Source organism: Cynara cardunculus (genome assembly GCF_001531365.2).
Source record: "Cynara cardunculus var. scolymus isolate 2C chromosome LG 2, CcrdV1, whole genome shotgun sequence".
NCBI lineage: Eukaryota > Viridiplantae > Streptophyta > Magnoliopsida > Asterales > Asteraceae > Cynara > Cynara cardunculus.
Window position 1 is genome coordinate 2,276,986 of NC_037529.1, and position 23,877 is coordinate 2,300,862.

The 23,877-nt window shown below is 37.0% G+C and overlaps 2 protein-coding genes across 3 annotated transcripts in view; both read right to left on the reverse strand.

The window, feature by feature from the left end:
* Nucleotides 1–6,544, reverse strand: part of LOC112508194 — a 13,444-nt gene extending 6,900 nt beyond the window's left edge. Inside the window, exons 1-4 of the mRNA XM_025112982.1 lie at nucleotides 6,374–6,544; nucleotides 5,133–5,222; nucleotides 4,272–4,741; nucleotides 2,886–3,054 (exon numbers count right to left, since the gene is read on the reverse strand). Coding sequence (XP_024968750.1) covers nucleotides 2,886–3,054; nucleotides 4,272–4,741; nucleotides 5,133–5,222; nucleotides 6,374–6,544 — 900 coding nt within the window. The remainder of the gene's footprint in view (nucleotides 1–2,885; nucleotides 3,055–4,271; nucleotides 4,742–5,132; nucleotides 5,223–6,373) is intronic.
* Nucleotides 6,545–7,661: 1,117 nt separating this feature from the next.
* Nucleotides 7,662–23,220, reverse strand: LOC112506814 (probable inactive histone-lysine N-methyltransferase SUVR2). 2 transcript variants are annotated; one of them, XM_025111096.1, is made up of 13 exons: nucleotides 23,045–23,220; nucleotides 19,379–19,465; nucleotides 18,225–18,281; nucleotides 16,308–16,529; nucleotides 16,176–16,211; nucleotides 15,511–15,543; nucleotides 14,506–15,142; nucleotides 12,356–13,488; nucleotides 10,771–11,036; nucleotides 9,870–9,936; nucleotides 9,711–9,761; nucleotides 8,538–8,634; nucleotides 7,662–7,869 (listed from the first exon to the last, which is right to left on the reverse strand). In XM_025111096.1, the coding sequence occupies exons 4-13, from the start codon at nucleotides 16,482–16,484 to the stop codon at nucleotides 7,850–7,852; spliced, it is 2,517 nt and encodes an 838-aa protein (XP_024966864.1). In that variant the 5' UTR covers nucleotides 16,485–16,529; nucleotides 18,225–18,281; nucleotides 19,379–19,465; nucleotides 23,045–23,220; the 3' UTR covers nucleotides 7,662–7,849. The 2 variants fall into 2 exon arrangements, with proteins under 2 accessions (XP_024966864.1, XP_024966862.1); XM_025111094.1 differs by having other exon boundaries at nucleotides 16,176–16,529.
* Between the last annotated feature and the right edge of the window lie 657 nt (nucleotides 23,221–23,877).

The following is a 23,877-nucleotide window of genomic DNA, read 5'->3' on the forward strand; positions in this document are numbered from 1 at the left end:
AGTAATTGATTTTTAAGAGTAAATTCATGGGATGAAGTAACCGGAGCATACGCTCGTTCTAAAGACAGCCATATCTCTCGAGATGTTTTGCCCTGAATATGTTGAAAGGACTCTTCTGACACAGTAGAGATGATGAGCATACGGATGTGAGCGTCGTTGGAGACCCATGGTTGGTAGCTTGGATTGTCAGTTGTAGCAGATCCATTTGTAACCTTCGATTCTGGACAGGAAATAGTGCCATCAATGTAGCCAAAAAGATTGTGAGAGGTAAGAAAAGATTCGACCATTGATCGCCAATAGCCATAGTTCGTGGGTTTTAGGGTGAAGGCAAAATTGTGAGAATTATGGGTTGTTTTCTCTTGATTAGTGAGAGTTATGATTGCGGCCATAGTAGCTTGGAAGAGGTGACAGCTGGAAGAATGCCGCTGGAGGTTTGTGACAGTTGGAGGAGTTGTCGGGGGTTGCGTCGGCTGTCTAAAGGTCGTCGGAGGTTGGGAATGGTGCCGCCGGAAGTTACGTCGGTCAGGCTGGAGGTTTTGTCGGCTGAATTGAAGCCAGAAAAAGAAGGGATTTGATTGGCTCTGATACCAAATCAAACCTTGAATTTATTGATTTTATTGTATATTTAAAATACATAATACATGCCCTATATATAGGACAGATAATTACACTTTAATACCCTAAGCAGTTACACTTTAATACCCTCAACAATAAGGTTATTTAACTTAGTCTAACATGTTTGATTGTTTTTCATTAAATTCATTATGAATAAAGTTGTTTGTGTTGATTAATCTGTCTGTATAGATTGGAAAGGTATGGAAGGAAGGTGTTTTTCAATTGGAAGGAGCATGTTTGAAAAAAACTTGGGCTTTCTGCATAAAGCTCCCCCTAGAAGTTTACTGAATAAGCCACTTTCTATATCATTAAGCCACTACCAAAGAGTCATGTATAGCTGACCAAATAAGCTGTGAGTCACATTAAGCTGCTAACAAAACAGACCTAAGATAGTTCAGAAGGCCAATCACACCAGATATCTATAATACTTTTAATAGATGTTTTCAATCCAAATAACACCATCAATCTATTTGTAATGATGATTATGGTCGTACGTAATTTTAACATGGAAATCTATGCAAAAATGAAATATTGCAACTTTCACTAGCGGAGGGCGTGCTTCTTTCTAGAACAAATAAATGAACCAAAAATCTATGTACAATGAGCCATATGATGTTTAAGCTAATCAAATATCTAGAATACCCTTCAATAAAAGCAGCTTATGGTTATGGACCCAAGTCAATATTTTAATTTATATACGAGAAATTAACAAAAGTAGCCATTTTGGTCAAGAAAAATTACATCGGCCATTTCTCTCCCACTTTTTCAACAAAAACACCACCTCCACAAGTAACACTTCCTCAACGTGTGGAGGGGCCAAAAAACCAATTTTCTGAACTTCCGCAAGTAACACTTCCGCAGGTTGAGGAAGTATTTAGACTAATTTACAGATTTGGTCCCTGTAATTAAACTAATTTATAGATTTGGTCACTGTTGCAGATGTGTTACTTGCGAACCATGTTCAAAATTATTTTTATTTTTTGACCCCTCCTCAAGTTGAGGAATGATTACTTGTTGAGGTAGTGAATTTGTTGAAAAAGTGGGAGAGAAATAGCCAACAAGTAAATTTGGTAAGTCAAAATGGCTATTTGTGCCATTTTCCCGTTATATACTCCCTCCATCTCAAAATAAACGTCCTCAATGAAAAAGACGCATGATTTTAAAAACGTGTAATTATTACATATTTTAATTAACTAAATAACGATTTTACCCTTAATAAAGATAGCAAAGGAAGTAATGAATTTCTCCATATCATAATTAAGGGTATAAGTGGAAAGTAGACACTTATCCTGAGACAAACTAAGAGAGAAATGTGGACACTTATTTTGAGATGGAGGGAGTATAACAATAAGGTCCCATTTGGTTTGAGGGATTTGAAGGGATTTGGAACTGAATTCTATTCCAATCCTATGTTTGGTTTGAAGGAATGCTTGGATTTAAAATCCCGGGATTTCATTGAAATCCCACAAACATGGGATTTAGAAATCTAATGAGGACAGTTGGTATTTTGTGGGATTTCATAAGATTTGTTTGTAATAACGTTTTAAAATATGTTAATAACAGTTGTTTTGTAATAATCAAACTTGTTTCTACAAATTATTTATAAAGCATGGAATTCAATTCCATTCCAAATCCTACACACCAAAGATTCCAAATCTTTCCATGAATTCCAAATGCCTCAAAAATATTCTATTAGATCAAACGGGCCCTAGAAGATTCGATTTGGAATTGAATTCCATTCCAATCCCATATTTGATTTAAAGTATTTGAAATCCTAGGATTTAAACAAGGGATTCTGAAATCCCACAAACAAGGGATTCTGAAATTCCAAGGGGGTGGTTGGTATTTGACGGAATTTCGTAAAATTTGTATGTAATAATGTTTTAAAATATGTTAAAAACATTTGATTTTAATAATCAATAAATAAAAAAGTAATTTAATTCTTATTTATAGTTATTCATGATCTGTTTTTTATAAATTAATTTTAAAGAATGGAATTCGATTCCACTCCAAATCCTACAAACCAAACACACAAAAGATTCCAAATCCAAATCCCTCCTAATCCAAATCCTTCCACGAATTCCAAATCCCTCAAAAACATTCGGTCAGATCAAACGAGTCCTAAGTTATTTCTAGAGCAGAAATAAGGAACATAATGTCTTTCTAGAACAAGCCATATGGTCTTTAAGCTAACCTAAAATCTAAAACTACATGAACTTGTAACAAGAAAACTAACTTTAGAAATAAAAAAATGCGATTAAATGACTCACAATTGTCTCACATGCGTTTTCATTGGCTTCTTTTGACATATCTAGCTGTTTGAAAACCCGTGCCCACTGAACCTTAGGAGCAGAAAAAATCATGTTGGCACCTGAAACCAATCTAATAGTTCGCTTATCAAGTAGATATGAAAGGGTTCTCGTTCGCCAATTATTCCACCTGATTGAAATCATCAATCACATTTCGAGCATTAGTACAATCATAGAATGTTCTATGAAAAAATATGATGATTAATGAACACCATAAGAAGAGGCATTAGCTATGAAGATGATGTACATTTTTCAAACCAAATCAATACCTTAATGACAAAATAAGAGAATCTTGTGAACCAAAATTACTGTTATCGGTATTTGATAATGATTACTAATGGACAAAGAGGTAGTTTATGTTGAAAATTTACCAAAAAAGTGAAGACTTTACAGTTGCATTGGGCAATCACAGAAAGAAATTGTTGCACTTATTTTACAAATTTGTGATGGGTTTTGCCACGGTAACTACCAGTTTTCTAAAAAGGTGAGCCATGGCATGAGGTGCGTCTCCAACATCCCGTTATCCCCATGGCGGCTGTGTAAGGCGAGGCGCCTGCTGCCATGGCGTAATCATTTTTGGAGAGTTCTTCATATTTGGAGAATTTCACATTCTCGTTCATGCTCTCTCCATTTTGGAGGAAGTTTTTGGGAATCTGTTGGAGCAAAAAATTGCCCAAAATCTTCGTTTTCTCCATTTTAGAGAATCAGTTGGAGATGCTCTTAGATTACAGGTATGTGGAACCAGGCGAAAGATCATGTGAGAAGGTAAGTTATAGTGAGAAGCGTAAGAAGAGATCTAAACCCTTGACCACTTTTAATCCATGCCCACCCCGGCACCCATGAATAGCGCTTTAGAAGAGAATTGGTCTGGTGCATCTCGGTGCACCTCATCAGTGTCGACCTCCAATTAAGATTGATCCAAGGGTGAAAATCTCTTCTTATGCTTCTCACCATAACTTCCCTTCTCACCGGAACCCAACCCTGTGGAACCATTAGTAGAATATATTTTTTTGTTATGAGCTCTTGATATAACATTTTTTGTAAGCTCTATTCTATGTATATGATATTAATATATATTTTTTCTTCTTATAAATATTTAAATCGTTTAATATCATGGACTACTTCAGAGTTAGTAGAAAACATATTTGTGTGGGTATATAATATAATTATATATATGATAATACAAACTTGTCCCCTTAAGCCACACCTTGAAACAGGAGTCTAGTCGTGGCTCCTAAGGCTTGAGGCTCGACCTCACCGCCACCCCACAGCAGACCTCATATGGTTTAGAGCCTTGGAATTAACTACATTACCCCTACATCAGTTTCCAAAGAAAATATCACTTACAAAGAAACTGTTGAATGATTTTGTTGTACTTGAAGCAAGTCTTCGTGAAGCTCATTCCAGTTTCCTTGTGTTGTGATCTTAGCAACAACATCCACACTTGTCTCCATCATTGAAGCGCATGAAACTGCACGTTGCCTTTTCATAATTCCCCGAATAGCAAATGCTGTCAACTTGATTTCCGTGCTGTTTTTAGCCTTTTGATGTAAAATGTCATCAAAACAAGAAAAGGGCAAAAAGTCCATCAAACCCTCCTCGATAGAAACTTGACTCCTTTTTTGCAGCGTCAACTTTTCAAGATATATATCCACGTAGTTGGTTTCTGTTCTCTGAAGTTCATCAAGATCCATTTCGATGGTTGCTTTTAAAACGGCTTTGAGATGTGTATCCCTCATTGGTAGAGTGCGAATCAGATGTTCTACTATAAAAATTCTTGATTTACTAAGAGTAGCAGATGATATACGTGTAAGACCCTGCTTTACATAATGGTAGCCCAGGGTCAGACAGGGGCAACAAGAGAGTTGTGGAAAACAAAAGGGCAAATTGCATGAAAATGCAACGTACCTTGATTTGATTCCTATTTTGTGTAACGTATTTTCAAAACCTTCACTTTGGTATCTCAGACGTGATATCTCAAACATTTAGACCAAATTACGTTACACAAAATAAGGATTGGACCACAAGATGCTATATTTTCATGCATTCTTATATGTAAACTAGGTGCCTAAATGTTTGGGATGTTTCATGTACCAAATTGAAGATCTTGGAAGCACGTTACAGAAAATATGAATTGGAATAAAGTACGTTGCATTTTCATGCAATTTGCCAAAAACATAACTAAAAAAAGTTATGAGAAGTTCCCACCTGTGGAAATTGAGGATCAGACGTCAGTTTGGATAAGGCTGCATCAAATTCATTTATGGAGTCTTGGTTTCCGTCCATGCTTATGAACACCTAAATGAGAGATAATCAGATATATATATACACACACACATATGCTTCTCATAACACCCCATTAGGGGTAAAGGAGTCGCTACTGTTGCAAAGATATGATGATTTCTCAATCCGAGGCATGGGCTATTTAGCTGAATGACCTTCTCAAAAACTGAATTTAAGAATCTAACCCTCTACTGTATTTCCAGATTCTTAATTGGACCTGTTTTGAACCAGAGGCAAGTCAAATGAAAGTCATTGAACTAAAAAAAAATTAGAACGTCATATTCCTAATTCAAAACTCATTTAAGGTCGTTTATCCAAAGGACCTGGTCATACTCATGGTCAACAATTCATAGATACAATCAACACCAAACCGATGGAGCACCCTCTATGGGGGTTCAGCAAGGGCTAGCACCTATGCTTCCAACATTTAACTTAAACTTACTACCACATAGCAAAAATCACCATAATCATATAGCTCGAGTTGTTGCCTTCAGCATATAGCTCAGTTGGCAAAGGGGAGGTGCAACTTTGGCTAAATACAAAACATGTCCCAGGTTCGATCCTCTCCCCTCCCCCACGACCCGCTGAGTGAGCCAAAAATACCCCATCACATTGGTTTCCTTGGAGACGGGTCCTCTGTGGGGACAGCTGGGGTTGCCAGAAATCAATTTTTTGGCCAAATATGGCTTGAGTTGTTCCCTCCTACTGTGTACACATAAAGACCTCTAAGACCTAACGAAATGCACATCAACATATAAATGTACAACTACAAATGCAAAAGATCGACTAAAATAGTCCATTCGAAGGCCCTTCTGCGCCCCCTCATTCAATATTTCATCTTCAAGGGATCAATAAAGCACCAGGATAAAGTAATCAGAAACCCTAAATTAACGCAATCAACAATAAACAACAATTCAAATCCCTTCATATTTCATAACATCGATTTATGTATTACATAAGATATATATAATTCGGGATTACTTCATTCTATTTGAACAATTTTGAATTCGAACAAACCCTTTTGCACAAAATTGTCGTAATCTCATGTTCTGCAAACTACTGAAACTTATTACAAAAATAAAACACGAAACATGCTTCATCAGACTATGGATTAATATAGAGTTTTTTGGATTTAAAGTATGGAAGGGAAAACTGGATTTACTCACATTCTCGAAGAAAAGACCCCATTGGAAAGCTTTTTTAATGTTTAGCGGATCCCAATGAGCAAAATGACCAGATGATTGATAGCCAGAAGCTAAGATGATGATATCAACAAACCCTTTGATCAGTTTCAATAATTCTTGCAGTGATATCTCTGGGTGGCACCACCCACCCATCTTCTTCTCTTTTCCCGCCCAAGATCGAATGGTTCTATATGTATTCTAGAGTGAATTACACTTTTGGTCCCTGTGGTTCACATCCACTAGCAAATCTAGTCCCTATTTTAAACTAATTATAATTTTAGTGACATTAGTTGTATTTTGCTTCAATTTTGGTATCTCATACTAACTTGTGTTAAAAAAAAGCTGTTAAATCCATGGTTGTTAAGAAGAGATCTGCACCGGTAGATGAATCATAATTGAATATCGATACTAATGAGATGCATTGAGATCCACCAGATCAATTCCCTCCTAAAATGCTATTCATGGGTAGGCGTTAGATTAAAAGTAATGCAGGGTTCAGATATCTTATTACGCTTCTCACCATAACTTTTCTTCTGACACGATTATTCGCCCATATATATACACACACACAATAAAGTTACTAATGTAATGCAGCGAGATATTTTTCGATTTTAGTGTTTTGTTTTATTTTTTCTTTCTGTCAATACAACACGGTTCTATGTGATTTTGAGAAAACGATAATGTTCTTATTTTTGAATAAAATATAAACATAATTATACCATAACGATAATTTTATTTTATCTGACCTAAGAGTCTGAATAACATAAATAACCGATTTACCCCCCAATATTAAAAAAATCATAAAAAGGCCGACGATGGATGTCTCTTCAGAGAAGGAGGCGATGCTTTAAATAAGGGGTAGGGATGTCATTTTTGTGGCTGAATGGAGGCAACACACCATTTCTATCTGTGCAAATAAGCCGTAAGTAAACAACTCAAATGAGTTGTTCGAATAAGCCAGATAGACCAATAAGCTACTTAAGCCACAAGTAAACAACCCCTTAACGAGCTTATGGAAGTCACAACTTATTCGGTCAGTTATACATGATTTTTTGATAGTGGTTTAACCAGTAAGCTTCTGGAGGATTAATGCATACAACCAAGTTTTTCCTAAACTTGACACTCCCAATTAAAAAAACAAGCTGCTTCCATCTATGAAAAAATTATCCCAAATAAAAACCTCCTCAATCCTTACATACAAATTAATCTATAAAAAGCTTAATGAAAAACCATCCAAACAGCCGAAACAAAAGGACGACGATGGATATAAATTCCAAGAAATGATTCACACTTGATATCCAACATTTCAACTACATAAGTTCCGATTTAAACCGAATCAGGCAACATCAAATATCATAGCATCCAAGAATGAGTAACCAAAAGCTATTAGAGATTTTAGAAAAATTGAGTCAACTCATGCTGGCTCGTTCAGATTACAGCAACTCCTTAGTTTCAACTTCACCTTCTTTTTCTAGATCCTGCACAAAAATAAATCAAAAGGATGAACTAACAACTAAAGAAAAGATTAAAAAAAAAAATTAACCCCTCGATCCCGTCAACAATTTCCCATTTCGAAAGTCTTTCGAGTTCCAAAAACGTATTCATCGTTGCAAAAAGGAGAGGTTTGGTTCACGCAGTGTAATGAAAATGAAAACGACTGAGAAAGAAAATGGAAATGAATATTCATTTCCCAAGTTTAACCTGGAATGAAAATTTGGGCTTCCAGGGGAATGAACTCATTATATTATATAAAACTAAAAAGTTTCTTTTATTTTCATTTTCATTAATTATTGTTTTAATATCTTTAACCAAACACCCCCTTAATTGATATGATTGATTTGGGGGTCGACAAGATTATCTAGTTACCACCAATTGGCCAAACGGTGCCACCGAGCGAGCTCTACAACCTTTTCAAGTCTCCTTGAGGACATGGGCACGTGAGTTGATTTGTCGTTTAAGAAAAAATATCAGCTTACGGTCAATATAAGGGTATTTTAGGTATTTTGACATATAGTCCAACAATTTTGTGGGTTCACTGAGGCTGTAAGGTGTTGGGTTAAGTCCCGCAACGAGCGCGCTTATTCCTAATAAGACTGCTAGAGGTCTATTGCGAAAAGAAAAGGAAAAATACGAAGAACGCACTTACTACTGGAAGGTTTTATGCTACGGCAGAATCGACTACCACATCTGCACTCAAATGCCTTGACAGGATGTTGATCATCATCAAAATCAATATCATAATCCTGTAACAACCTCAAATACATTCAATTAAGAACAATATATACATGTATATATATAGGGAGGTTCAATTACAAATTTAAGTTCCGTTATGAACCGGGGAACAAAAAAGAATAGCGGACTATTCATACTGAACGGTAACACCATCATGAATATTGTAAAAAATTCATGTTCATTATTCATGATGAACGGGAACAAATGGAGACACATGTCGGTCTCTCCTTTGTCCCCCCAGTTCACGAGTCAAGTGGCGGACTCAGGTGCACCTTTAAGGTGGATCAAAAGTCCACAAAATCACAGTTTGACCTAGGAAGAAAGTCCAAGACAGTTTGACCTAGGGACAAGTCAAATTGGTCAAGTTGAAGAACAAGATACAAATTTTCACATGGAATCGACCCTGATCCTTAAAGTAAATAAATGTTGCCTTGAAGATGAGATAAAAAGCGACAATGAACTGACAGTGGGAAGAAAAATAGATCATGAAAAATAAAATAAAATAGGAGAAGTATAAACAAGAAGTTCCATTGGCACAGTGGTAGTAATGCCTATAATTGTACTTGAGGTTGTTAGTTCAATTCTTCTAACTATATTTTTGCTGCTATTTTCAAAAATAGCATTGTAGGGCCCGACTAAGTGCTTTGGGCCAGCCCTTGAGCCTAAAATTATAAGATAAAAAAGTAAACTTTCACCTAAAAGATTCAAACACATGACCTCTTGTATATAAAGTGATAATCGAACCATCCTACCTGTGTTCAATTTCTGTTATAGATTTGGTTCAGGGTATTTAAGGGCACTTCTCAAAATCAAGCGGGTGCACCTTTCAAACGGCTATTTTTTTTTGCTCTTGCAATTATCGAGTGAGCGGGTGCACGGGAGCTTGCTCAGCTCCTAATAGCTCCACCCTTCTCTCTCTCTCTCTCTCTCTCTCTCTCTCTCTCTCTCTATATATATATATATATATATATATATATAAACATCCATGATATATAACAATAAAAGGAACAGAAACAGTGCTCAGAAAGATAAGAAAAAAAACCAGCCGTATAACTGCAGAAATTCAAAGCAACAGCAGCCAACTCACCCGAGTTAACTCTTCAAAAGCTTTCACTTTTCTTGTAGTGAAGAAAGCAAGCTGTCAATTAGGACCAGATAAAATATTTACTTATAAGGATTACGTGCCAATATGTAATAACGTAGAAGCAAAAGATCATTGAGAACGAGAAGTGTATATATTACATACATGATAGTAATGCCGATCGGGATTCTCCACTTCCACTGGGATCTCAACCAAATTTGGATCGAAACACCTAACAAAAGAAGGAACAATGTGTTGCCATTTTATCCTCATATATTTCATATATGATGGTAATTAGTTGGATACACTTAATAAGTAACACAGCAATTTTAACATGTTAAAATTTAAAAGCTATAGCTGAACAGAAATGACAAGTACATAAACATACAAATCTGGAATGAAATGAATAGTACTACATTTTCCGTCCCACAATAAATATCCACAATGGAAAAGACACAATTTTAGAAATGTGTAATTATTACACTTTTTAATTAACTAAATGACGATTTTGCCCTTGGTAATAAAGGGAGCAATAAATTTCCCCATCTCATAATCAAGGTTAGAATTAGAAGTAGACATCTACTTTAGAAAGTGGACATTGATTTGAGGACAAACTAAGGGCCTGTTTGTTAGCAGCTTAATGAGCATAACGAGAGACAACTTATTCTGTTAGCTATACATGCTTGTCTAGTATTGCCTTAATGAAAAAGGAAGTGGCTTATTGAGTAAGCTTCAAAGGGGAAGCTTTATGCAGAAAACCAAGTTTTTTCCAACCCCCCCCCCCCCTCCCAATTAAAAAAACACGTTCCTTTCATCCATGAAAAACTTTTCCAAGCAAAAATCTTCCCATATCTATGCAGACAGATTAATCCGCACAAACATCTTTATCCATATAGGACTTAATGAAAAACCAACCAAATAGATAGAAATGTGGACACTTATTTTGGGGCGGTGACATCATTCTCAACATAAAGTCCCAAGGTATGGAAACCCAAAAAGCAGGAGTATCTAACAGAAATCCGTGAGAAAAATATGGTCAAGTTCGGCTTTGTAGGAATAAGCATACCTATGATTGATGAATCTAGCCACATTTCCATAATGTGTGGCATCCAAACAAAGAGCTTCTTCATCTTTCAATTCACTCTCTGCACCCCAATCAGCATCAAGCAATACTGGATGTGCATATTCATTTTTGTTGGAATTTTGTGAAACTCTATTATAAAGTTCCATGTTGGTTAACACTTCTCCAACATATTCACATATGAATGCACCTTTTGGTAGGTCCTCAAGGGTGCGAAGACCCCACCCTTTTCCTTCAGCTGTCATGAACACCTAGAGGAAAGAGAGAAAACGATTAATACAAATTAATGTAGAACCAAACTAAACATAGAAATTACATCCCACTTGAAAGCAAGGTGTAGGGGGTAAGATATATGCAGACCCTCCTCTATCCCAAGGGGTGGAGAGGCTGTTTCCATTAAGACAAGACAAGAGAAACAGAGAATTTGTCAAAATGTTTTCTATTTTGTCCCAAAATAAGAGGCCACTTTCAAAGAAAGTAACTACTTTTCCCAATACTATCCTTAGGGTCTGTTTGTTAGCAACTTAGGCTTAATGGAATTCACAGATTATTTGATCAGCTATAAATGACTTTAGTAGTTGGCTTAATGATATAGAAAGTGGCTTATTCAGTAAGCTTCTAGAGGGAAGTTTTATGCAGAAAGCCAAGTATTTTCCAAACATGTCCTCCCAATTAAAAAACACGCTCCTTCCATCTATGAAAACCCCCTCCCAAACAAAAACCGTCCCTATCTATACAGATAGATTAATACACCCAGACAGCTTTGTCCGTACAAGACTTGATGGAAAACCAACCAAACATCCCCTTACTCTCTATTATTAAGGGTAAAATTGCCCTTTAGTTAAATAAAAAGGTGTAAAACTGTGTGCCCTTTTAGTTGTAGACATTTATTTTGGGACGGAGGAAGTATAGATTAGTAAAAGATGTAAAGCTAAAAGAACCTAAAGGTAATAAAAGAGGGAAAACTTTCTACTGTAATGCATGGCTGCCCATCCACGTCCCCACTTCCCAAGAGAGGGGGCAGTGAAGGTGTAAACAAGTCGAGCTTTTAACGAGCTACTCGAGCTCGTTTATTTTGAGCTCGAGCTTAATAATTCTCGAGCTCGAGTCAATCTCGAACACAAAATAGAACTTGTTTAAACTTAACTAGTCAAGCTTCATAAAACCAATGCTCGACTCGGCTCGTTCTAGAGGTCGATTACTTTTTTTTGAGTTGAGTCGAACCGAGCCATTCGAGCGTATACTTTTCAGGGCCAAAGATGCTCATATGTTCATAAATAATACAATAAAAAATATAAAAATTATCAAGCCAATAAACATGTTAATGGATCGTACGAGCCCATAAACAAGCATCGAGCTCAATAACTCAAAAATATTCGAGCTCGAGCTCAAACCCAGCATTGTAAAAGTTATTCAAGCTCGAACTTGGTATAATTTTTTTCCAGCAGAGCTCGAATGACCAACTACTTGACTCGGCTAGGCTCGTTTACACCCCTAGGGGGAGTACATAAACAAAAAAGGAAATGCAAGAGGACTTTTCAACTTCAAAACATACGTCTAGTCGTCTAACCTGTAATTTATGTTTAATTCCACGCTGCACAACTCGATTACCGCACTGTTTATTGCAGCCACACTTCAGCCAACATTCCTTAATGAAACTCCTCTCTACGTGACCTTTGCAAGGTTCTAAAATCTCCTCATTTTTCGATCGTTCTAGTGGGCATTCCTTGCAATATAACAAACAACGGTTTTGAGGATCACGATTCATTTTTATACACTCGTCTATAAGATCCTCCTTGACAAGGCCCTCGGTTGTATAAGCAAATTCACCCCCACTTTGCAATGCACAGAGACAAGGTGTCGATGATGTTAGACAGTCACCGAAACAATTTGGACAACAGTTGTCATCCCCAATACGAGCCAGTGAAAAGTTAACATAAGCATTCTGGAAAACTGCATTCCGATGCATGTAATGGAAAGATGGAGGACACTCACTGTTGACTTCATTGACCAATGAAATTATCAGACTTTCTTGTCCTTTAGCTATGTCGTTCGCATCATCAAAAGACGTTGTATCATCAGGAGTTGAATGATTGTTGACTACTATCACCAGACTTTCCGACTCCATATTCTCGAATCCATTTTGCTCTATTTGCTTGTCGTTATCGTTCCCATTAGAAGGCGGGGATAGTTTTGGCATTTGAAGCATACCCGCCTCAAGCCCGCCTTTGGTACTGACTGAATCTTTGACATCTGCACATGCTTCTGATGAATCCGTAGGTGGTCTAGCATTTGGTGGTTCATTGGTGGAATCAGATCCAAGATTGAGAAGGCATTCACACATATCGTTCATCAGTTTCTTCACGGAAAAGTTTGGGTCCAGAACTTTGTATGAATTCAAACACTTATCTTCCATTATTTTCAAAACAGCATCTACATTTGGGACAGATAGTTTAGGCTTTCCATGAGCAGGGTTACAACTCAAAACAAGTTTGATCTCCCCAGAGGATGAAGAAGCAATATCTAACTTAGCATTTGATTCATCTAAAATGTTTATGAGCTCACGACCACTTGTTAACGTTTCTTGAACACAGTTGTTTAAATCCTCATTTTCGGCAGATTCCGTTGTCAAGGGCAGAAAATCAGGTTCTCTGATCAGATTACTTTCAGTTTCGGTTGAAGTATCTCCATTGGCCAACGAGTCTGTATATTTAAAGAAACTTGAAGTGAAATATATGGAATGCAAGCACCAATACATATTAATAACCTAATTGCTCGTATGAACACTTAGAACTGCTAGACACTAGGATGCAGCAATGGTCCACTTGACCATTTTTCCGACATGAATACATGGCAAAGTTGGTCAGACAGTCCTTTTGACTAGTGTGCAAGAGCTTTTGCGGTGAAGTCAAGCAACCAAAAGATGTCTACTTCCCGAAAGAAAATATACCCAAGATTCCCGTTCAATGAAGAAAATGCCTTGTATAAGCTGTGCACATAAAAATTTATGAATTGAAGTAGAATGTTTTCACTTACTTCGCAGGTGAAAAGAGATATAGCAGCTGCTAACATGATCCCTAAGGCTTTTGTTGACCAACAAGTCATGGGAAAATGGTACAGATACCTCTCACTCCAAAATCACTTCTTTAGATAAAATTAAGAAATAACAGTATGCTCGTTTTCAAGATGTTAATGTAGAGATGGAATTAGAAATATTTAGGATAGAGGGGGGAACAGGGGAAAACCCCCCATAAAAATGAAAAACTAAGAAACACCCTGGTAACTATTCATCTAGATTGTGTGCACATGTGCATACAAGTAACTAAAGTTGTTTCTTGGTTTTTATGCACGTGTGCATGTTATGCACATGTGCATACCGGACAAATTGCTTACAAATTACTTGTATTATCATGTGCATACCGTCCGGATGAATGGTTACCAAGGTGTTCCTCAGTTTTTCAATTTTTTTTTTTTTTGTGGTTTTCCCCTGAACCTGACCCATTTAAGTTAACACTAAATACAGCCATATTTGATTTACTGAAAAAGTTCATATACTTATCAACATATATTATTCTAATCACATGCTCGTGTGAAGTCTTACATTATGCAATTGCTGTAGTAGAAGCTAGCAAATATGAATTAGATTATAACATTTACTTATTGTGCTCATAAAAGGGATGGTATCACACCAACACATAACCAGAAAGAAACAAGAAGTACCTGGAAAAATCACTGCAAGCGGAACCTCAAACCGGGGACGAGGTGGGTCATCTGTCAGTGGCTCATCTTTTGGTTTTATTAAAGCAAGACCCTTTTGTTTGGGCATAATATCAATCCCTGGTTCAACCTTTGGCTCTTTAAAGCGCACTGCAAGGGATGGCTTATCCGAAGTTAATATATTTTCTCGACGAGCACTCTGTGGGGAAAGATGTTCCTTCCCTTTGCCTTTGGGATTCCTTGAAAGAATATCTGAATCAGAATGAGTTGCATCTGCCACAACTGGGTGAGTTCTCTCGATATCTACTGATTGAGACACACCAGATCCGTCTAGTCGTCCCGATGCATTTGACAAAATGGGTTGTTTCCCCTTGTTCCTAACTCGATTTAGAGGTGAAACAGGCTGGGAATCATTCCTTCTGACAGGCTCTGTTACTGTTGTTGATTGAAGCTGGGGTTGACCATCAAGAAGCTCGTCAACCTCTAATTTTGGCCTTTTCAGTAAAGTTTCGCTTGAATTAGTGCCGGGGTTGATGCTGGAGGGTGAAGCTTGACCGTCTTGGTGTCTTAGACGTAGTCGCTTTAAAGGTCTTTCTGCCTCTTCTTGAATTTGTGTTTCCTCTTCAATAGCTTTCATTCGCTGGTATGACAAGCAGCACCAAGTAAATAAAGGAGAGTTGGGGCATGTTTGTTGGCAGCTTAATGAGCTATTCAATCAGCTTTACATGACTTTTGGTAGTGGCTTCATGATATAGGAAGTGGCTTCCTAAGTAAGCTTCTAGGGGGAGCTTTATGCATAAAGCCAAGTTTTTTTTCCCAAACTGCCTCTCCCAATTAAATTACAAACTCCTTCCATTTATCAAAAAAAAACTCTCCCAAACAAAACCTTCCAATTTAGACAGACAAATCAATACACCCAGACAACCTTATCCATACAGGACTTAATGGAAAACCAACCAAACACCCCCCTAGAGCATCATGCTAAAAATAAATTGAACAATTACTTACTTCAGCTTGCTCAAGTATTTTTTTCTGTTCCGCCTGGAAGATGACCAATCATGAAACAGAGAAAGAAACGTTAGATACTCATGATACGAGCAAAGAACAGGGACAAAATCAGTACATGCCGCCTGTTTGTTGTTTGTTAGTAGCTTAACAAGCTAATGGGACTCACAGCTTATTCGGTCAGCTATACATGATTGTTTGGTAGTGGCTTAATCAGATAGAAAATGGCTTATTCAGTAAGCTTCTAGGGGAGATTTATGCAGAAAACCAAGTTTTTAAAAAACCCACCCATCCCAATTAAAAAAAACACTATCCTTTCTTCTATGAAACAACCCTTCCAAACAAAAGCCTTCTCAATCTAAACAGACAGGTTAATCTATACAGAGAACTTTATCCATACAGCTTATTGGGTCAGCTATAGATGACTATTTATTTGGTAGTGGCTTAATGATATAGAAAGTGGCTTATTTAGTAAGATTCTAGGGGGAACTTTATGCAGAAAGCCAAGTTTTTCCAAACCTATCCCTCCCAATTAAAAATACCTCCTTCCATCTATGAAAAAACCTTCCCAAATTACATAGACAGATTAATCCACACAGACATCTTTATCCATACAAGACTGAATGGAAAACCAACCAAACACCCCCCAAGTTATAGATATCACGTACTTCAGTATTTTCAACTTTTTTCTTCTGTTCTTCTGCCTGGAAAAAGATACCACTCAGAAACTTGGAGACAATAATGATATATAACAGACAGCAATAAAAGGAAAAACTATATTTAGTAACAGAAAAGCATGCCTCCGCCTCGTCAAAAATAGCATCTGCAAGAGCTCTATAATTTTCTTCTTCAATAAGCTCCCAGTTCTTATCGTAAATTTTTAGAAGACGCTTCAAGACTGGTTTCGTTTTTTCTTCAGGGATCCCGAGGCCTCTCATAGCACGGAAGGCCTTAGCAACTCTTGGATTGGGAGCCATAACTTTGCACGTTTTCCTACAACAGGTTCAAAGCATCCGGCACACCTACAATATCACCTAGATCTGTGAGGGAGCAAGATAATTGACGATACAAAAAAAGGGCTGTGCAAGAACAGGATATGAAGTATACAACCACTGGATCATATGACATACTCAAACGAAAAATAGGTCATCTTGTACAAAAGCGTATTGATTTGACCCCATAAGCGGGACCACCACCCAATAGCCCCACGGTTTCATTAGATATCTTACAACTAGAATCCCTCTTTTTTCCGATCCAGTCCCAGTATAAAGATCTTCATTAGTTCGTAAACCGATGTATAGTATAAATAGATGATCAGAAAATCGTCCAAGTTTGTAGTCTTGTGGTAAGAGCCTCTAGTGTCTTTGTAAACTTTGTTTGTTGTGCCAAAATGGTTTTGGGCAGCAGAGTTTTCACTTTGCCAGTTTAGAGTTGCTTCAGCAGCACTGATGGAATTGGGAACTCCTGTTGAACTAATAGTTGTAGGAGTTCTGATTTTCCAATCATGCCAGAGACTGTTAGAATAAAAGGATAAGTATTGAAAACAAGGGAGTAACCCGAAGCAAATCTAGACCCGACCTAAGAAATACGAAAAAGGCCTCAAAATATGAACTAAAAACGAATATCATGATGAGTAGCTTAGTAGCCTGAAAACTTAAAATCTCATACCTAAATCAGAAGGCTATGCCTATCTAGGATAGAACGACAATGCTAGCCCTTTAAGCCTTAGGCTTGCAAAACAACCACCATGAAACTTAAGTTTAGATTTGACGTTTTGCAGCAAGTTAACATATAACCAATAAGTACCAGGCTGCGTTTGGTACATGGGACTAGACTGAATAGAACAAAACAAAATCACTGTTCCATGTTTGGTGTGACATGGGACTGAATGGGACAAAAAAAGCTTTTTTTATCACACCAAAATAGATGGAACAAGGATGAGACATAAACAAAAAATTAACAATCTACCCTCATTTGATATACCCTAATAAGGTATTTGGTTTAATGGTCACCACCGCCCATCGCCGCCATCACCACCACCGGCGGCCACCACATCCACCTCTATATCTAACACTGTTGGCTGCCACCATTGTCGATCATCTCCAGGTCCTCCACCACAACCATCGCCGACCACCACTACGACCGCCCATTGTTGTCACCACCACCACCATTAGCTACCTACCACCGTCCATCACCACCTCTATGTCCACCACATCAACCACCACCTCTACCTCCTCCACAACCACCACTTCCACCTCCATATTCACCACCACCATCACCATCTCAAAATCATCCACAACCACTCACGGCCACCACCCACCATATCCGCCTCAACGTCCACCTCAATCACCAACTCCTCTTTACCACCGGTAACCACCATATGAAATCAATTAAACAACATTTAGGGGCAACTTGTCCAGCCCAGTCATGTCCGGTGCTAGTCGTGCCGAACACCAGACACACAACTTGTCTTGTCCAATATTGTCTTATCCTGTCTTGTCTTGTCCCGTCTAGTTCAGTCGTGTAAGTGTACCAAAAGCTACCCCATAGAAAAATGCCAAAAACAAAAAAATATCTCAATATCATTGTAAAACCCCTTCCCCGAGATGGGAAAAGAGGTTGCATTCAACCAACAGACTATCAACAAGATAGAAGAGATCAATGTTAAACCATATTTAAGATAAGAACATCAAACATCATAAATGTCTTCGGCTAACCTCTTATATGTAAGGCAATTTGAATCCCTTACTCTTTAATTCTCGCTTGAATACCTGCTACAAAAACAATGCAGTTGAGCAAAACACTAAGTGCGCAGATACATAGCAAAACAAATAATCAAGCCAAATACAAAACAAATATATGAATTGAACAACAAATATTTTAACACGGGATTCAAATTTCTAAGTGTACACGTATGTCTGTTTTAGTGTATAACACATACAACATCCAACTTCCAACTTCAATAGCATTGTACTGAAATACCAAGATACCAAGGAATTGAAACCAAAAGAAGATCAAACAAATTGATACTAACATGTCTAATCAAACAATAGCAAAGTGAATATATCCAAACCAAAAATATCAAACAGATAAACTTGTCAAATATCAAAACCATAGATTATGAATATAAACAAGACCGTTTAAAAAAAACCCAATTTTAGCCAACTCAGCACAAAAACCACTTTTCTCGTCTCACAAAGATTTGTATGTAGGGATGGTGATTTTCCCCGACCCGGTGGGGAACCTGGCTCACCCGACCCGAATGGGGATTCTCCGCTAAAACGGGTCCCGAGGTCAAGGCCAGGGTTCCCCGGTAGACTCAAACCGGGGTTGGGGCCGGGATCGGGGCTGGGTAGCATATCCCCCGACACGCCTCGTACCTGGTATATACTTTTATTATTATTATGTATATAATATATATATATATATATATTATTTATTTTCTAAAATTAGGTCTTGACTAGGGACGGGGATCGGGGTTTGACCATAAAATAAACCGGGGATGGGATGTTAATCCCCGTACCCGCCGGGGACCGAGGGCCGTTAACAGAAATTATGGTCGGGGATTAGAAAACCCACCCCGTTGCCATGCCTATTTGTAGTAGACATCTCAAGCTTTTGGCAATTTCTAGCATATTCAACTCAATCAATTGTGTACAACGCCAAAAAGAACTCAAATGAGTATAGATCATAATCAAAGAGACAACTAATCAGATGAAAAATGAATCAAGTAGATACTGTATTGAATAAACGTGAATGGAATAAGTAATCCTTACATGTATTAATGAATCAAATAAACACAAATAGAAATTGGAATTCGTAAATGCATATAACGACTCAAATAAACACAAAAGGCATTAAAAATCCATACCTTTAATATCGTTTACTAAACCTCGATCTTCAAATTTCTTCTTAATCAAACTGAAAGCACATTCGCTACCTTTCTTTCTCTCCAAACCTGTGCGGCGGTGCGTATAGTGTTAGGGTTTTGATAATTAGGATGCTAGCGATTTGCTACTATATTATATTTATAATAGTAAAAGATTTCATTTAACCCCCTTACATAATATTTTATGATCATTATACCTCAAGTAATACATAATGCAACTACAACCCTTAGAGTTAGAACAATAACAAATCACATCCTTTGAAACATAGGGTATCACAATATCCACCCCTTAAAAAGAATTTCATCCTTGATAGTCAAGTTATCAATGCTATCACAAAAATTCATATCACGTCTTCTAAATTTTGAATGCATCTGGTTTTAACTTGCCTTCCTTTATGAAAAATGCATCCTCAAAATCGAATCAAAATATCGGTCAACGAAATCCTCAATACATATGTCATTCTCTAAACTATATAACAACACAGGTTATTACAAACCCTGATTACTAAGATTTCATTATATCCTTAAAAAATATGTTTCACCATGTGCCACATGCTTTCAACACTATTACTAACCTACGGTAATGTTACCTACAATATAGCAAGCGGGCAAAAAAGATATGGATGGATCATTGAATAATAATACAACATCACTAAAAGAAGCAAAACTACATCACAAAGATCTCAGCGGTTTCCTCCGCCAGATCAGAAATACTTGAATCGAGTCTTTTTTAGTTAAAGTCTTATCAGTTTCAACTTTCAAGTCAGTTATCAGCACTTCCTTGATTTTGGTTTCATTGTGTTGGTTATTTTACTTCCATGATCTAGCTTTTGTCTATGCACGATAGTTGTGGTTGTGAATCTAGAAAGAACATGTAGGGAATATGTATTTAATCCCTTCCAAAAAGTGAAATATCATCAGAAAACTATTCCAAACTTTGTAGTGTGTTCTCATGCGAAGAGTCACTTAGTCATTATCACATAAGCTTCGGTTGGGACCTAAAATTGGTATCAAAGCGCCGGTTATAATGAAAACCTACAGATAAAGGATCAAGGCCCTAGAGGTTGGCCTCGTCAGGATGGCATGCAACAACTTGAGATCACATTCCGAAATTCTGCTCTTTATGGGCAAGAAGGATTTGCCTCACAACCTCGACATGAGAACAATGGCAGAAACAAATTTTTTCTTCCAAAATGGCAAACTTTAAATCCCAAGACACGTTAGAGATGACCCAATTGAATGGTTCGACTGTGTGGCTTAATTATTTCAAGGCACGTCAGATAACCAAAAACTCTATCTAGCCACTTTTCATCTTGAACTTCTGTCGCGCTTACCAAAAAGATTCACTTCATAACTTAGAAATTGTTTGTGGATGAACTATGGGCATACTGACACCCTTCACGACTACCAGAAAAGTTTGAGAGGTTGAGTAATCGAGTTCGAGTGGTCACAGAAGGCGCTCGTCACAGTCGCTCGTGGTGGGTTGCGTACTTGAGGTAAGAAATTTCGGTAACAATTCGCATGAAGGAGAGGACAAGCTTGGCAAGCTTGTATGCGGAACAAACAACTACAACAACAAGTGCGAAGCTCACGCCCACCACTACCGACGTTCAACCGGTTAACACTATTCAAAACAACAAAAGCACCAAATGGAAGAGACTATCTTGGGAGGAAAAGCAAAAACGACATATTGTGATAAGTTCACTTTGGGCCATCGATGCAAAAGGCCCCAACTCATGTTGAGGGAAGATAACGTTGACAATGAGGCAAAAGGAGACATTGAAGAGGGTAAACTCGATTCGCCATCTTATCTCAAAATTTCACTATATATTATGGTTGGACAATCGCAAATACCGTGTGCGTTACTGCAAAGATTGGAACTCATGACGTTATGGTTCTCATTACTTGGTTTTGGGTGTCCATGGTTGGAACAACTAGGATCTATTGTTTGTGATTGGAAGAACCAAAGAAGATGTTAAAGTACCATTGATCCAACAAACCTAGATTATATAACAAGGATTCAACGCTCCAATCCTCAGGCAAGAATGTTAAAGCAATATCAAGGAATATGAGGCACAGTGTGGCTCCATTTTTGCAATATGCCCACAACCAACAATTGCGCCGCACCAAACATCCAAGAGTACTTGCAACGAACTGGGTTACTTTTTCCTTGATATTGCTTTTGTTGTGTCGGTTATTTTTACTTCCATGATCTAGCTTTTGTTTATGCATATGGTCATGAATCTAGGAAGAATAGTCAAGTAATATATGTACTTAACCATGGCTACTTCAAAAGTAATTGATTAAAAAATATGAGACATTTAAAAAGTACGATAACTCCACTAATCAGAATAAGCAAAATTACCATTCAAATTTGTATTTGTTGGAGTCTAACACAAGAGCTTAGTGGCAAGAGCCCCCAACCAACCATGCAGAAGGTCATCCGATGTTAATCCATTCTCCCACAAAGACTATATGTTAAATAACTATGTTTTGCATTGAATAAGCACCAGTAAACTAAATCACAATTATGTTATTAATGAGAACTTCCATCTAAACCACTTGAACTTTACTAGTCTAAACTTTCAAAGGGTTCCAAATGAATGAATTTAGACACAATTTCACAACACCAACCAAATCTCAACCGCTAAAACATTCTTTGTGATTGTAGAACTTCACTATATAGAATCACGCTAACTGCTACTTTATGATTCACAAACTCCAAGTCTGCTAGTTAAAACAAATAATAATAAACATCTTACCAACTAACCCCCTCATGCCAATAGGTCAATTTAGACCCAAAACATCTAAATTTCACATCTAGTTACAAGTTAAAATAGCATGCGAAATGTCTTCAAAAGATGGGGAACTCAAAAAAACTAACGATTACAACAAATACTAACAAAACACATGGCAGTATCTTTTTCCTACTACATGATATTTTTTACCACTCCCTTTGTTCCAAATTCAAAAGAAGAGACAACTTGACCCTTGAGATCAAGGGACTAATTTCCAACTTCAAATATACGAATTTCGTAGGGAAAAAACGAAATTATATGTAAACTTGAACTCTATAATTACAACTAGTAATGCCAAAAGAGTTGTTGACTTGATTCCTAGAAAGTTTCACTCTAACCCCAACCCTAGATTTATTCTTTCCATAGCAACTCTTCATTTTGAAAAATACAATATTAACTTCAAAAGCAGAACTCTACCTAAGTAACTTCTTCCCTGGATTAGAGCTCGCTTTAGAGGACTAAAGAAACAGTTTCAAGAAATATATATTTCTATTCATCTAGAACCATAAAAATCAAGAAAATAGCTTTACCCTCCCAGCAGAACACCAAGCATAACTCAACCCAAACAGACCCTCTCAATTATTTTGGTAAAAATGTCAAATAACCAAACCCATTGGCAGGCATCGAGACAAAAGTGATCAGCATATAACAATGTACAGTTTACCAAAGCAACTAACCCTACACGAGTACAAATTCAGTTAAGTTATGAACAAAAACCACAACAACAAACGATTGCTTCTGTATAAAAAAGAGGATTTCAACTAGTCATCTTCTTTAAACAAATACGATCAAAGAAGAGAGAAAACGAATTAAAAAAAATATCAAATTCAAATAGAATGCAGTTGCTCACCATCAACACCCAAGAGTATTTTGCAACGAACTGGTGAGAGTGGGAGTTTCACTGTGTGTGAAGAAGACTGGTAGGGCACGGAGAAAGTGACAGGAAAATTAGGCATTGATGATGATTGGGAGATTTCTTGAGGGTTTGAAGCAAAGGCGCGTGCGGAGGTCGGTCGCCATGGCTCTTCGTTCTCGAATACGCACGCGCTTTGCCGTTCAACAAGGCTTTCTGTTTTTTCTTTTTTGTCGTTTTATAGTTTATATACAACTTTAGTCCCTATGGTTTGTACAAAACTATTAAAGTTGTCTCTTCTTTGCAAAAATTGCAAAACTAGTTATCCACTTTGTTTTGAAAAGAATCTTTAACCCTATTTCCGTTAATTATAGTGTCATTACTTGTACACCAACTTTTTTCTAAATTGAATAGAAAGACAAAAATGGCCCTATAATTAACGAAATTTGAGTTAGGGGTGTTACTAAAGCAAAAAGAATATCACCATGATTATTTTTGCAAATGAGGGACCATTTTCATAGTTTTGTATGAACTACATGGACCAAAATTGTAGTTTACTTTGTATTTTGGAGGTAATTATATTTTTGGTTCATGCACTTTAAAATTCATGATTTACTAGGTCCTTCAATTGAAGTTTTTTTTTTAAGTTTGATGTTCAAACAGAACAGGACATAATAAAACAACTTTTTAATATTTGGTAAAATAAAATTGAACAAAACAAAAAAATGATCAATTATTTTTGATGAGTTGTTTATTTTAATTAATTTATATAATTAATTAAATTATAATAGAATAATTCTTTTTTATAACAAAATGTATCATTTGAAAGT